The sequence below is a fragment of the Schistocerca gregaria genome, chromosome 1 (assembly GCF_023897955.1).
Source record: "Schistocerca gregaria isolate iqSchGreg1 chromosome 1, iqSchGreg1.2, whole genome shotgun sequence".
Taxonomy (NCBI): domain Eukaryota; kingdom Metazoa; phylum Arthropoda; class Insecta; order Orthoptera; family Acrididae; genus Schistocerca; species Schistocerca gregaria.
In genome coordinates, this window is record NC_064920.1 from 870,909,552 (window position 1) to 870,925,955 (window position 16,404).

The window sequence follows — 16,404 nt, forward strand, 5'->3', positions numbered from 1 at the left end:
TCATCCCTCTAATCATAATTATGATTAACCGGCAATGTATTTTATAGAAAGAAAATAAAACTACTTTCACTTTTTTATTTGCTGTACATACATACTTTATAATTTTTTGTATATAGATGGGTACATGAACATGCCTAAATATGATAGTAGTTCTATGCATACATCTGGCATAACAGTCATACATATTATTTTGTATTGAAGTGCAACATGAGCCAAACTTCTGAGAAACAGCTTCTTCCAACTATTGTCGGATCTGTTATGTAAGCTTCAGCAAAGTCTTCAATGATTTCCCATAGAAGCTGTGGCAAGCAGCTGACATATGGCAACCAGTTGTGGATGTGTTCATCAACAACATTCTGGATGGCTTATCTCGTGTATGCTAACTTCTTAGATGCACTTTGGTAAAAAACAGTGACATTTGACATTGGAGTTCTTTTAATTTGTTCCACACTATCATGATTTCAGACTTATAGCCATTCTGAAGTGCAATGTGAAATCTTTAAAAAGTTTGTCGTGCCTAAATGACATATTGTCGTCTAAATAACTTTCATTTGGTCGTATTTCGACGATGTTATGTCATTTAGGCAGGGCAGATACCTTCTGAGATTTGATATTTCTCTTGACAGTGGTTACAAGCCCGAAATCATGATTGTGTGAAATAAGGGAATACACATTTACAGTCAAATGGCGGAAATTTATTTCAAAATGTTCAACATGACTGTGGTCCCCCACGACGGAAAATGTTGATAGTTTTTGTTCATGTGTACTCTGTGTGTCATCTGGAGTACTATAGATTTTCATTGTTCATGGGAAGCACTGCTATATATCGTGTGCTCATCCAGACTTGCTGTGACGGTCTGAGCATTTCTGTTGAGCATGGCTGCAATGAACATCGAATTTTCACGATGATGAAGCCACTCATTACTGGACAACGCGATCTTATTACTGCAATGCCAATGATTTTTTAAAACCATCATTGAGCTGAAGAGATGTTCTGATGCAATTCCATCAAGAAATCATTTATTGTCGGTGGCATTAATAGTGAACATCGAGTTAAAGAGCTTTACTGTAGCCACTGGCGTTTCAGACTGTGATATTGTTAGAGATGATGTCATCTGCACTAATGGCAACATTGACGTATAAACTATAATAACAGCACTTAGACACACACACACACATACGCATATGTATACAGTATTGGCAATCTATGCAACAACTAATACTTATCGTCTGTCTGCACTGTTTTCTTCCTGTGGTAGAAAAAATGCAAATGCTGCAGGTGCATGATTCGTGTTTACAACATGGTGGCTCATATGTAAATGAAAACTTTTTTTCCAGCGAGTGGTTATTACTATTACTAGTGCATTGTGTCCAACCTACTCAACTTTTTAAAAATGTTCAATATGTTTATTCTTGCAGTGCATTCAGACATAGAATCTCTATGACCCATTTAACCTTTAAAACTAGGCTACTGTGACAGATGCATCATAATGGCGTTGTTAGTATTTCCCGATATAAGGGAGAGAGTGTAAGGCGTGCTTCGTGCATGTACATGTGTGTGTGTGTGTGTGTGTGTGTGTGTGTGTGTGGAGGTACACACCTTTCGAGGGGTGGACCAGTGACAAGGTGGCATGTGGTCGTTATGGACATGCATGTGAGAAAGGGCAGATGTTCCCATCCACCGCAGCCCAGGAGTGACCTTGGCAGGCAGCGTTTTCCTCATCCAGCTAGTGTGGCCACTGCAGTTTGTCTCTTCCCTGACCAGCTGACTGCAGATGCAGGGGCAGATAACCTGTAGCGCTCAAGCCGTTTGCTTTTGCTGGTGTATGTAGCTCCACAAAGTACTCACACAGAAGCTGTTACCAATGAAATTATCATAAAAATAATTGGAAACAAAACACCATTCTGGGAACGTTTATGGTGGAGCATCAGTGCTTCAAAATTGTTTGTTATGTGGGATCAAGGATAAAAAAATGCTTAAATAAAGAGAACAAAAAACGTGCATTTTAAGAAAGCAGGATGCTCCAGAACTTAGTACATACACAATAGAAGGAGGGTGGGCATGGAGAAGTGGGAGTTGCAGGCATTGAAGAATGGTAAAGACTTGCTTAACTCCTTTACTCACATAGCAATATATAGTACCGACTACACGAAATATTATGGCGAATTACAATAAATGAATTTGGTAATTATCTTAGAAGCCAGATTAACGAAAGGCAAACCTACGTTCTTAGCATTTGACAATGTTGACTGGAATACTCTCTTTTAAATTCTGAAGGTGGCAGGGGTAAAATACAGGGAGCGAAAAGCTATTTACAATTTGTACAGAAACCAGATGACAGTTATAAGAGTCGAGGGACATGAAAGGGAAGCAGTGGTCGGTAAGGGAGTGAGACAGGTTTGTAGCCTCTACCCGATGTTATTCAATCTCTATATTGAGCAGGCAGTGAAGGAACCAAAAAAAAAAAAAAAAAAATCGGAGTAGGTTTTAAAACCCATGGAGAAGAAATAAAAACTTTGAGGTTAGCCGATGACATTGTAATTCAGTCAGAGACAGCCATGTATGGAAGTGAAACATGGACGATAACGAGTTTGGACAAGAGAATAGAAGCTTTCGAAATGTGGTGCTACAAAAGAATGCAGAAGATAAGGTGGATAGATCACATAATTAATGAGGAGGTATGGAATAGGATTGGGGAGAAGAGAAGTTTGTGGCACAACTTGACTAGAAGAAGCGATCGGTTGATAGGACATGTTTTGAGGCATCAAGGGATCACAAATTTAGCAATGGAGGGCAGCGTGGAGGGTAAAAATCGTAGAGGGAGACCAAGAGACCAATACACAAGCAGATTCAGAAGGATGTAGGTTGCAATAGGTAAAGGGAGATGAAGAAGCTTGCACAGGATAGAGTAGCACGAAGAGCTGCATCAAACCAGTCTCAGGACTGAAGACAACAACAACAGGCGTCAGAGGATACGGACATGGAGGGGCGATTTGTCAGCACACTAGTCTGTCAACCGTTGTCAGCTTTCATCACCGGAGCCGCTACTTTTCAGTCAAGTAACTCTTCAGTTGGTCTCACACGGACTGGGTGCACCCTGTCTGCAACAGCACTCGGCAGACCGGTGTGGTCACCCATCCAACTACAAGCCAAGTTCAAGAGCGCTTAATGTCGGTGATCTGAGGAGAACCGGTGTTACTATTGTTAACATCGAGAATAGGTTTACGTGTCGGGAAGTCGTTTCTGAAAGTATTTGTATGGAGTGTAGCCATGTATGGAAGTGAAACATGGACGATAACTAGTTTCGACAAGAAGAGGACAGTAGTTTTCGAAATGTGGTGCTACACAAGAAGGCTGAAGAGTAGATGGGTAGATCACATAACTAATGAGAAAGTATTGAATAGGATTGGGGAGAAGAGAAGTTTGTGGCACGACTTGACTAGAAGAAGGGGTCGGTTGGTAGGACATTTTCTGAGGCATCAAGGGATCACCAGTTTAGTATTGGAGGGCAGCGTGGAGGGTAAAAATCGTAGAGGGAGACCAAGAGATGAATACACTAAGCAGATTCAGAAGGATGTAGGTTGCAGTATGTACTGGGACATGAAGAAGCCTGCACAGGATAGAGTAGCTTGGAGAGCTGCATCAAACCCGTCTCAGGACTGAAGACCACAAGGACAACTGCTACGGTCGCACGTTCGAATCCTGCCTCGGGCATGTATGAGTGTGATGTCCTTAGGTTAGTTAGGTTTAAGTAGTTCTAAGTTCTAGGGGACTGATGACCATAGATGTTAAGTCCCATAGTGCTCAGAGCCATTTGAACCATTTTTGAACGACGACAACAACAACAGTTTGGTAATGTCTTATTGGCAATTATCAATTGCTCTTTCCATCAACACTTTTCACATCAATGATTTAGACTTAATTTTAAGGATGCAAGATGCTCCAGAATCCAGTTTTTACTTTTATAATAGATAATTTCTGTATACCTCAATTTATGCAAAGCAGTCCAGTTGTAAGCCACTTGAGGACCACACATTCGCACTGTAACTGGCGTTATTCACACGTTCTTTTAGCACAGTTGGAAATATAGCTCCTCGTGAACTAACCTGCCTCATTACTCTACCCAGCGTGTAGTTTTTGGCCATGAGGAAGGTCTGCACCGCTATGGCGTCTTCAGACACGGATGTGGATTCCTCTGGCAGTGCCATGTCTACCATATTGAAGAGGAACCGATTGTACGCCTGTCTGCTGAGGCCCGCTGACTCTAAGCCCCTGTACAAGAAAGAGAATTTCACTGGTAGAAACTTTGAAGAATCAGTCAAGATAGCTTGATAAATACTGAGGGTAACATTTTTTCACAGAGAGACAATAGATAGGTCTAACGACGTGTCTGTTGGAGACCTTTCCTATATTTGACGAGCTGCAGCCTAAGTATGAAAAGAAAGCTGTGAAAAGTAGAAATATAGCGCACAAAATGTTAGCTACTCCCTTAAAAATACACAGTTTTCATTTTGAAGCTTTGCAGAGTGTGCTCCCTGCCGCCGTTGGATAAGCAGCTGCAGCAGCAAGTCGTATAACCCTAGCCTACTTGTTTGTTAGATAGTTTAATTAATTTCTTTGCGTGTTTTTGGGTACTTGCATTGTTTAATTCATATATTTCGGGCGTATTATAGTATTTGAGGGTTGTAGAATCGCGCCTTAGTACCTGAATAGTGCAAATTCGCGTAGTCGTCTGTCTTCTGTTTTTGTTTTGAACAGCCAGTGTCGGTTGGTCACAGTCAGTGTGCTCCCTGCCGCCGTTGGATAAGCAGCTGCAGCAGCAAGTCGTATAACCCTAGCCTACTTGTTTGTTAGATAGTTTAATTAATTTCTTTGCGTGTTTTTGGGTACTTGCATTGTTTAATTCATATATTTCGGGCGTATTATAGTATTTGACAGTTGTAGCATCGCGCTATAGTGTTTACTTCGTAGATTCTTATTTAAATTGCGTGCGAGTTTCGTATAGGAGGTGCAATTTCGAGTTTTAGTTACTGTAATCGTAAATTCAGCAGATTGTAGCGCAGTCGTTAGGCATTTGTACAGGTTAGTTGATACATTCTTTGCGTGTTCCGCTTGCGTTATCTAGGCACGGACTCGTGTTTCGGTAACTGTTGTTAAACATCGATTAGAATGGACAGGGACAGCGATTGCTGTGTCCGGATGAGGGCTGACTTGGCATCCCTTCGCTCACAGCTGCAAACGGCGCTGACTTCGGTCGCGCAGCTTGAGGCTGTTGCCAATGGGCACCACTGTGGGGAGCCGGACTCGGGTATCACGGGGATGTCAACCTCGTCCCGTCTGTCCCCAGATCGGTCTGCCGCTGTGGTTGCCCCGGTTGCTGCCCGCAGTGGGGCTGAGCCCTCGCCTGTGGTTGATTGGGAGGTCGTTCCAAGGCGTGGCAGGCAGCGAAAGGCGTCCCCGGAGGCTGATCAGAAAGCCTCCCCGGCGCGTCTGACAAACAGGTTTCAGGCACTGTCTCTGGCTGAGCCAGATGCAGCTGCCTGCCCTGTTTCAGAGGATCATTCTCAGCCTTCAAGGTCCGGGCAATCGCAGAGGGTGGGATTACTGGTAGTTGGGAGCTCCAATGTTAGGCGCGTAATGGGGCCCCTTAGGGATACGGCGGCTAAGGAGGGGAAGAAATCCAGTGTGCACTCCGTGTGCATTCCGGGAGGAGTCATTCCTGATGTGGAAAGGGTCCTTCCGGATGCCATGAAGAGCACAGGGTGCAGCCAGCTGCAGGTGGTGGCACATGTCGGCACTAATGACGTGTGTCGCTTTGGATCTGAGGAAATTCTCTCTGGATTCCAGCGGCTATCTGATTTGGTGAAGGCTGCCGGTCTTGCTTACGAGATGAAGGCAGAGCTCATCATCTGCAGCATCGTTGACAGAACCGACTGCGGACCTTTGGTGCAGAGCCGGGTGGAGGGTCTGAATCAGAGGCTCAGACGGTTTTGCGACCGTATTGGCTACAGATTCCTTGACTTGCGCCATAGGGTGGTGGGGTTTCGGGTTCCGCTGAATAGGTCAGGAGTTCACTACACTCAGCTGGCGGCTACACGGGTAGCGGAGGCTGTGTGGCGTGGACTGGGCGGTTTTTTAGGTTAGAAGGCCTCGGGAAAGTGCGGGATGGGCTGCAATGTCAAAGGGTGCTAGGCAATTACAGGACGTGCTTGGATCAAGGAACAGTCGGAATTATAGTTGTAAATTGTTGTAGTTGATCTGGAAAAGTCCCTGAGCTTCAAGCGCTAATAGAAAGCACAGAAGCTGATATCGTTATAGGTACAGAAAGCTGGCTAAAGCCTGAAATAAGTTCTGCAGAAATTTTTACGAAGTCTCAGACGGTGTTCAGGAAAGATAGATTAGGCAGAATTGGTGGTGGAGTGTTTGTGTCTGTCAGTAGTGGTTTACCTTGTAGTGAAGTCGAAGTAGATACTCCGTGCGAATTGGTGTGGGTGGAGGTTATACTTAACAGCCGAATTAAGTTAATAATTGGCTCCTTCTACCGACCCCCAGACTCCGATGATACAGTTGCGGAACAGTTCAGAGAAAGTTTGAGTCTCGTAACAAATAAATACCCCACTCATACGGTTATAGTTGGTGGGGACTTCAACCTACCCTCGGTATGTTGGCAAAAATATTTGTTCAAAACCGGTGGTAGGCAGAAAACGTCTTCCGAGATTGTCCTAAATGCATTCTCCGAAAATTATTTCGAGCAGTTAGTCCACGAACCCACGCGAATTGTACATGGTTGCGAAAACACACTTGACCTCTTGGCCACAAACAATCCAGAGCTGATAGAGAGCATCATGACTGATACAGGGATTAGTGATCACAAGGTCATTGTAGCTAGGCTCAATACCATTTCTTCCAAATCCATCAGAAACAAACGCAAAATAATTTTATTTAAAAAAGCGGATAAAGTGCCACTAGAAGCCTTCCTAAAAGACAATTTCCATTCCTTCCGAACTGACTATGCGAATGTAGACGAGATGTGGCTCAAATTCAAAGATATAGTAGCAGCAGCAATTGAGAGATTCATACCTCATAAATTGGTAAGAGATGGAACGGATCCCCCGTGGTACACAAAAAAGGTCCGAACGCTGTTGCAGAGGCAACGGAAAAAACATGCGAAGTTCAGAAGAACGCGAAATCCCGAAGATGGGCTAAAATTTACAGACGCGCGAAATTTGGCACGTACTTCGATGCGAGATGCCTTTAATAGGTTCCACAACGAAACATTGTCTCGAAATTTGGTAGAAAATCCGAAGAAATTCTGGTCGTATGTAAAATACACAAGCGGCAAGACGCAGTCAATACCTTCGCTGCGCAGTACCGATGGTACTGTTATCGACGACTGTGCCGCTAAAGCGGAGTTATTGAACGCAGTTTTCCGAAATTCCTTCACCAGGGAAGACGAATGGAATATTCCAGAATTTGAAACACGAACATCTGCTAGCATGAGTTTCTTAGAAGTAGATACCTTAGGGGTTGCGAAGCAACTCAAATCGCTTAATACGCGCAAGTCTTCAGGTCCAGATTGTATACCGATTAGGTTCCTTTCAGATTACGCTGATACTATAGCTCCCTACTTAGCACTCATATACAACCGCTCGCTCACCGATAGATCTGTACCTACAGATTGGAAAATTGCGCAGGTCGCACCAGTGTTTAAGAAGGTTAGTAGGAGTAATCCATTTAACTACAGACCTATATCATTGACGTCGGTTTGCAGTAGGGTTTTGGAGCATATACTGTATTCAAACATTATGAATCACCTCGAAGGGAACGATCTATTGACACGTAATCAGCATGGCTTCAGAAAACATCGCTCTTGTGCAACGCAGCTAGCTCTTTATTCGCACGAAGTAATGGCCGCTATCGACAGGGGATCTCAAGTTGATTCCGTATTTCTAGATTTCCGGAAAGCTTTTGACACCGTTCCTCACAAGCGACTTCTAATCAAGCTGCGGAGCTATGGGGTATCGTCTCAGTTGTGCGACTGGATTCGTGATTTCCTGTCAGGAAGGTCGCAGTTCGTAGTAATAGACGGCAAATCATCGAGTAAAACTGAAGTGATATCAGGTGTTCCCCAGGGAAGCGTCCTGGGACCTCTACTGTTCCTGATCTATATAAATGACCTGGGTGACAATCTGAGCAGTTCTCTTAGACTGTTCGCAGATGATGCTGTAATTTACCGTCTAGTAAGGTCATCCGAAGACCAGTATCAGCTGCAAAGCGATTTAGAAAAGATTGCTGTATGGTGTGTCAGGTGGCAGTTGACGCTAAATAACGAAAAGTGTGAGATGATCCACATGAGTTCCAAAAGAAATCCGTTGGAATTCGATTACTCGATAAATAGTACAATTCTCAAGGCTGTCAATTCAACTAAGTACCTGGGTGTTAAAATTACGAACAACTTCAGTTGGAAGGACCACATAGATAATATTGTCGGGAAGGCGAGCCAAAGGTTGCGTTTCATTGGCAGGACACTTAGCAGATGCAATAAGTCCACTAAAGAGACAGCTTACACTACACTCGTTCGTCCTCTGTTAGAATATTGCTGCACGGTGTGGGATCCTTACCAGGTGGGATTGACGGAGGACATCGAAAGGGTGCAAAAAAGGGCAGCTCGTTTTGTATTATCGCGTTATAGGGGAGAGAGTGTGGCAGATATGGTAAGCGAGTTGGGATGGAAGTCATTACAGCATAGACGTTTTTCGTCGCGGCGAGACCTTCTTACGAAATTTCAGTCACCAACTTTCTCTTCCGAATGCGAAAATATTTTGTTGAGCCCAACCTACATAGGTAGGAATGATCATCAAAATAAAATAAGAGAAATCAGAGCTCGAACAGAAAGGTTTAGGTGTTCGTTTTTCCCGCTCGCTGTTCGGGAGTGGAATAGTAGAGAGATAGTATGATTGTGGTTCGATGAACCCTCTGCCAAGCACTTAAATGTGAATTGCAGAGTAGTCATGTAGATGTAGATGTAGATGATAGACCTGGTACCGAGCGATTACATGATCTCTCCTCATTTCTTCATTTTATATCCCGGGCCTAAGCTTCGCACTTCGAACCATGACAGCTTCCATCAGAAATGTTGTCAGTAAAGTAAAACAGCAGATATTGAAGCCCCCAAGTGATGCCAAGCAATAAATTAGACCGAACACTTGCCGCATTACATTTCTCTGTTTCCATCTGTTTCAATACAGTGCCACCAGAAAGGACTACTGTCTGAGAGTTTTAGAGAAAACAAGATATTGGCATATTACCCACCTACAAGGAGAACGAAAATATCTTTCTTTTAAGTACCAATTACATTTACACTTACCTCTAATTCGCGTACCTCTATACCTTCATTTAAACAGCTACTCGACAAGAAAGGTTAGAAGAAAATCCTGGACATCTTCAACAATAGTTCTGTTCCACCTAGAAGCATTAAGAATTTGCGTCAGCTGGTTGCTCGTTCTCTATAACATTGTGGCCTAACAAAAATCCACAACTTTGAGTGCCCCCTTCACCCCACTATACGAGGCGTACAAGCACTCGCCTATGATGTAGCTAAATATCTTATATATTTCTGTGACCACTCGTGCTCAAATTTGACCACCATATTTGTAACTATGAGTAATTTAGACGTCGCCTGAAAACGCTCCAGCAGCTGTGGCCGAGCGGTTCTAGGCGCTTCCGTCCGGAACCACGCTGCTGCTACGGCCGCAGGTTCGAATCCTGCCTCGGGCATGGATGTGTGTGATGTCCTTAGGTCAGTTAGGTTTAAGTAGTTCTAAGTCTAGGGGACTGATGATCTCAGATGTTAAGTCCCATAGTACGTAGAGCCATTTGACCATCTGAACCTGAAAACGCTCGCCTGCGCCATCAGATCTCACGTTTTATCGTTATTTACAAAATTTCTTTTACAGGATCCTCTTACATTCAGAGGCAGCAAGTTTGAGGAAGATATTACAGTGCTTCTAAAACATGTTCCAACTTCATCTTACTTTTTATTCAGTAACAAAGACTTAGAACATGGTAATTGAAAGCCCTCTTCTCTGTGTTGGCCAATGATCTTATGGAGGATTTTGAATACAAAAATTACTACTGTCACCATCGTTAAAACTTGACTTTCAGCGGTGTCTAAACGACATGATTGTGGTATGGCCTCCTGGAACCGAAAAAAGTCGACCATGTTTCGTCTGCATGTAAAATTGCTTCATGTGAATGTTCAGGTTATCATGAAGATAGAGAATCACGATACAAAGTAAAGCTGAAGGAACACTGGGACAATCTGGTATCGCAAACCTACTCACAGGAATTTATATTTACTTGATGTCACCAACCTGCACAACGTTATAGTGTACTGTGCGCTGTGATTCGCCGAGAATGAGTAGTCGTAGTTCCTGATAGGCTGTAGAGTGAGTTTCAACACCTCTGGACAATTCTCCGTCAGAAAAGCCACTGGGAAAGACCAATTCGTCGCTCATTCCAGCGAAAACGGGTTTAGCTGAGGGAACAGAATGAAGACATCAGGGCATTCGAAAGCCAGTGTTGGCATTGAGGCGCCTATAATTAATGAAACCACAACAGCCTCTACCTGTAGAAGCAATCACAATTCTGCAGGCCTGGGTGAATCATCTTATACGCCTAGAGTGGAAGGAACAGTAGCCGTAGAACGTAATAATGTTAACGAGGCTAATGAGTACGTCCGATCGACGGACAAGGGGAAGCTAAACATTGCTAATAGGATCGATCATTGGATGAAATTAACAGGAACGGTGTTGAGCACCTTCTTGTTTACCGATCTGGAAGATTAATAGCCTTGTTAAAATTTCTGTTTCAAAATCAGTAACCGTGGCATTCCGGAGTAAACATCTATAACAGCAAAGATTATTTAGAAGGAGGGACTTTTAAAACAATTCAACATTTTATTCATTTGGAATGTAATGGCTCATATAATTACGACAGAGATATAATAATAATTTAGGAAGCTAGCAGGCAAAGCGTGGAACAATTCAAATAACACTGAAAACAGCGCGGGTCTTTACACAGCTGAATCAGTACAAGGTGATAGCAGTGTAACGTGGACATTAGCTTGGACCACAGGCATGTACAGTCCACAGAAATGAAAGGAAAAAAAAGTGAAACAACGACACACTCGAAGGCATTGTGCGAATGGGACGGAAATCGGCAGATATGACGTACGGATAAAGACAAACAAATTATTATAACTTCACAAAAATTGGATGATTTATTCAATTGAAAGAGCTTCTCAAATTGAGCAAGACAATAATATGTTAGTCCCTTAAAAGAGCAATGATTTGGCTTGGCATTGAATGATAGATTTGTTGGACGTCCACCCGCGGAACATCATGTCAAATTGAGTCCAACTGGCGCGATGCATCGCCAAAATCCCTACTGATTAGAGCGCTCAGCCCACAATGCTCCAAACCATCTCAATCGATGAGATATCTTGCTGGCTAAAGCAAGTTTTGGCAAGCACGAAGACAAGCAATATAAACTCTCACAGTGTGAGCGCAGGCGTTATCTTGCTGAAATGTAAGCCCAAAATGGCTTGCCACGAAGGGTAACAGAACAGGGCACAGAGTATCATCAACGTACTGCTGTGCTGCGGACGACAACCAAGGTGGTGCTGCTATGAAATGAATTGGATCCCGTACCACCACACCTGGTTGTCGGACTGTATGGTGGGCGACAGCCAGGCTGGTATGCCACCACTGTCCAGGGAACCTACAGACATACCTTCGCTGGTCACTGTGCCTCTGTTTGAAGCGGGACTCACCTATGAAGACGATTCTACTCCAGCCAGTGAGATTTCAGGCCGAAGACGAGTCTGGAGAGGCTCCGGACAGCAGTGGGATACCAACATGACTGTAGCCCGTCATACGACGACTACCAGAGATACATGAGCTGTATAATGGAATGATGACACTGAAAATTTGTGACAAACCGGGATTCACACCAGGATTTCAGGCTTATTGCGAGCAGCCGTCTTACCATTTCGCTATGCGAGTACGACTCACGGCAAGACCAATCTTCCATACGTCGTCAGGTATGTGTCTACAACCGCATTCGTGCATCCATCATGTGTATTCCCGTGTAGGGGAGACATTGCACTTGAAAGTCGCCTCCCGGTGTCAGGTGCTAAATACGCTATTCTAGTGCCTTTGTATTTTCAAATTACAAGGCAACACCCCTTTCAACATGCGTGCATGGGCAAAAAGAAGACACTGCAGCAACTATAGCCGTTACGAAATACATGAAATATATTGACAGATACGAATATGGACTTTCATCATCAGTAATTCCAGTTATTGCGGCAGCCGTCTTACCATTAGGATATCCAAGCACTACTCATGGCCAGAGCCAGACCTCCATACGTTGTCAGCCATGTGTGTGCAACCTGTACTCGTACATTCATTATCTGTATTCCCGTACAGGGGAGTCTCGTACTTGGAAGTCGCTTGCCCAGTGTCGGCAGATAAATATGATATTGAACTGCCAGTGTTATTACGAATGATATTTGTCGGTGAAGAAGGAAGAGTTTCTAAATCCATCAAAAGAGTTGTGTTTTAGAGATGATTAGTCATACCAATGTTTTACACCAACTCTGTATCAAGCTACGTTCTTGGCTTCTTAAGAGGCCTGGAATAATTATAGAACTGATATTTTTTTAATAAAGAATGTACTCTACACGTAACTTCTATTTATTTAATAGACAAGCACCGTGATTTTATTACGTTTTACACTGCCAGTTGGACGCAAGAGATATTATTGACTGCTTACTCTATTTCATGAATCGTGTCTGAAGGGAAATTTAAAAATTGGAAATTTGTGCTAAGGTCTTATGCGACCTAACTGCTGAGGTCATCGGTCCCTAAGCTTACACATTACTTAATCTAACTTACGCTAAGGACAACACACACACCCATGCCCGAGGGGGGACTCGAACCTCCGACGACGGGAGCGCGCGAACCACTGCAAGGTGGCCCAGACCGCTCGGCTTAACTGAGTGCTGGACCGAGGTGTCTGAAGGATTCGCCTTTCTAAAGAGTACAGAGTATCTAGTATAGAACTGTATTCTTTTTCTGGCTGTGCCAGAAGAGACACACGTAACTGTGGGAGAAAGTGTTTGGCGATGAGAGAATATAGGCTACGGTCAGTTGAACCAAATATCTGACCTTGGCGAATCCGAAAGAAGGTGATAACGACAACAGCGTCGCAAAAATTTAAAAACTTGTCTGTTGTCTCTTTCCCTTCTAAGGTTTCAGGCTGGAGGTTACAGTGTGTTCCTTAATCGCTGCACCACACTTAAATAATACAGTGGCTAATCAACGTGGCTTTCTGTGTTATACCAGCTTCAACCCACGTCTCTTGAATTTTTATTTTTTAACACAAGCTACGGAACTGACATAATACAATTGGTGTATATATGTAACTTTGTGTGTGTCTGCGTGTGTGTGTATTACGCACATTCTTGACAAATTTGTGTAGTTTCTTTTTTTCTTTCCTTTTTCTTTTTATTTCTTTTTTTTTCGAGCCATGATTTTCCTGACGTTTTTGATGTGCACCCACCATCATCAGTTACGTGTCGGAAGTATTCCAGTTTGTAGCTATAGTAACACCCACCGTAAGTATTCAGTGAGGTACAAAAATAACTACAGGTAGACTACACTATGTTACACATCACGCTACGCACAATAATTCTATTGTGTATGTTTGACCTCCAGGCTTACCGTTGCAGAGCCGGTACGTATACGTACGAACACTTTCATGTTATAGATGATGTTTAAAGCGACCACCTTGGATTGGCAAACGCTTCGCCACCATTCGCTGGACTATACGTTGCTGGACCCTACGCAACACACCTGTATCCACCATTGCCAAAGCGGCATGCACTCGAGCTATTAGGTCGTGTACGTCCATGGTTGGAGTTCTATAAACTTGTTTCTTTAAGTGTGGCCGCAAATAAAGATGTAGTAGTTTAAGGTCCGGGAAACCTGGGGCCCAATCATTGGCTCTCCACGACCATTTAATTTATCTGCAACATTCATTCCAAATGTGTGGCGGTGTACCATCATGCTGGAAACAAAGCTGCTGCCGAACACCTGGTAGAAAGTTTTCTAATGTGTCTGGCAAAGTACTACAAAGAATCATATGATACAGGGGCGCCTTCAACTTGTCGAGTAATATGTAAGGGCTCGGAAGCACTCCTCCCATGATTCCAGCCCACAGTTTTATGCCAAAGCTTGCCTGAAAGCCAAGTTCACTGGTGACACGTTGGTTGTGTTCTGACCAATAACGGCTCTTGTGGAGGTTGAAAATATCTGCACCAGTTAAGCAAGATTCGTCAGTCAATATCATGTTGTTTATAAAATGTTCATTATTTTCCAATTGGTGCAAATGCGAATCACAAAACTGGACTCGTCGAATGCGATCTTCTGGCAGCTAGTATTGCGTTAACACGTAATGATATGGATGTGATTATTGGTCGCACAACACTTCAACATACAGTCTTCGAGACATCTGAAACAGCCTTGCAATATCACGGGTACTTTGCCGAGGTGACTGGTGAACTGTTTCAAAAGTCGCGTCTCTTTGTGCGGAGTACGTCTATTCCTTGGAGAGCCGCTGTCTGTTATTTGTCGACGAAGATTACCGTTTTCCCGGAGGCCTTGCTCCTGGCGACGAAAAACATTCTTATCGGAGTGGCGCCTTTGAGAGTACCGTGCAGCTTACGCATGAGCTGCAGCAGCAGCTTGGTTATGGGATGTACCCAGCACCAAAAGCATATGGTATTCCTCGTTTGTGTATTCCAGCGGAGAACCGCCCGTACATGGACTCTACAGGACGAGTTATTTTTATGTACTGCATGGTTTGTAGACAAATGGATGCAGTTTAACGGATCCCACTGTCGAGCGATAGGCTATTTTCGTGTGAGAAGCTGATATCCTACTTATAAATGACTAGAACTAGGGAAGGGATGTCTAAGACATAAGAGAGTAATCTGACGAGAATTTCAACCCAGCTAAATGTTGGATGCGGGTTTGATGCTCCAGCAGTCTACTCAGCGAGCTACGACGGCTGGTATGTTAATATTGGGTGCTACACGTTCCTCTGTACATTTCGATGCGCAGCACGATGTTATAGTGTTACCAGCTCCTTGTTCTCATACACGTGTTTTCAAAATGCAACCGATCTAGTTTTGCTAGACGAACTTTTGTCTTGAATCTTTGTGAGTAACCGCATGGCGACGTCCAAGTGCGGCATTTTTGCTTCATCCTGTATAGAGCGTCTGATACAACACTTTCTCAGGCCTCAGATATCATGTGATACGGAAAGACAATAATTCTTACTAGCCTACTCGGGCCGCACTGTATGCCAACTTCTCCATAAATTGTCACCTATCTTTGGACCTATGACTCTACCCTATTCTGTGAAGCACGCTCTCGAGAATTATTTCGTGTGACAAGTACATTTTGCTGTTGTCAGACATAGACATTTTTAACAAAAATTTCAAGAAGTCAGATCAAAGAGTGTATTATACAAATACAGGGCTCGACTAGGGAATGTAAATTTCCTTGTGAAAGTAGTCAATGTGAGGTATCTTACGCAGATTCACTGCTTGGTGACATACTTATCATGCTCTCCACATACCTGACGATAAATTAAAGGATCTGCTTAGCCTAACGGACCTGTCTGTACAAGACTGTCTATCATTGATTTGAGAATACGAACAAATGTGCCTATCTGCCAAAGCGTTACAGTGCTAGGACTCTGACATGTTCACTACGCGCCAACAATCAGCACAGTCAAGAGACGAGGGTGATCAAACCCGTAAAACACGGGGAAAGAATGTTACTCACTTGAAACAGTTAGTAAACATGTTCACGACCGCTAAATTACAATCTTGTCCACTCTGTGGCGTAAACTGCAAAAGTGACAGTTGTTTCTACCGGAGCGAACTTTGTAATTGCCATAAAAAGATCGTACAGAATTTAGGTGTGGAAAGAAAGCAAAAAAAAAGTAAAGAAAGAAAAAACAGGACTCTCAAAAATATCGTTTAACAATAAGCAGTCAGATAATGTCCATAATGCACATGTCGAACTTCAACAACTTTCACAAGTGGAACTTCACTTGAATGGTATCTTTCTTGACAGTGATAATAGTTCTCCGTAACTGTTCGAGTTAACAAAGCGGAAATTAACTTTGAAATTGTCATAAGATCATCAAGCTCAATCGTTAAGCTACAGGAGTACCGAAAATTAGGATCGCCAGAATTAACAGACTTTCGAATTTCGCTGTTCACTTACAGCAACCGGAAGATTCCTTAACAGATGTTACTTATAAAC

The 16,404-nt window shown here is 43.3% G+C and overlaps 1 protein-coding gene across 1 annotated transcript in view; it reads right to left on the reverse strand.

Annotated features, from left to right (window-relative positions):
• LOC126279474 (pickpocket protein 28-like) overlaps positions 1-16,404 on the reverse strand; it is a 108,254-nt gene that overhangs the window by 66,050 nt on the left and 25,800 nt on the right. Inside the window, exons 4-6 of the mRNA XM_049979684.1 lie at positions 10,833-10,836; positions 7,744-7,769; positions 4,108-4,120 (exon numbers count right to left, since the gene is read on the reverse strand). Of these exons, the coding sequence (XP_049835641.1) occupies positions 4,108-4,120; positions 7,744-7,769; positions 10,833-10,836 (43 nt within the window). The remainder of the gene's footprint in view (positions 1-4,107; positions 4,121-7,743; positions 7,770-10,832; positions 10,837-16,404) is intronic.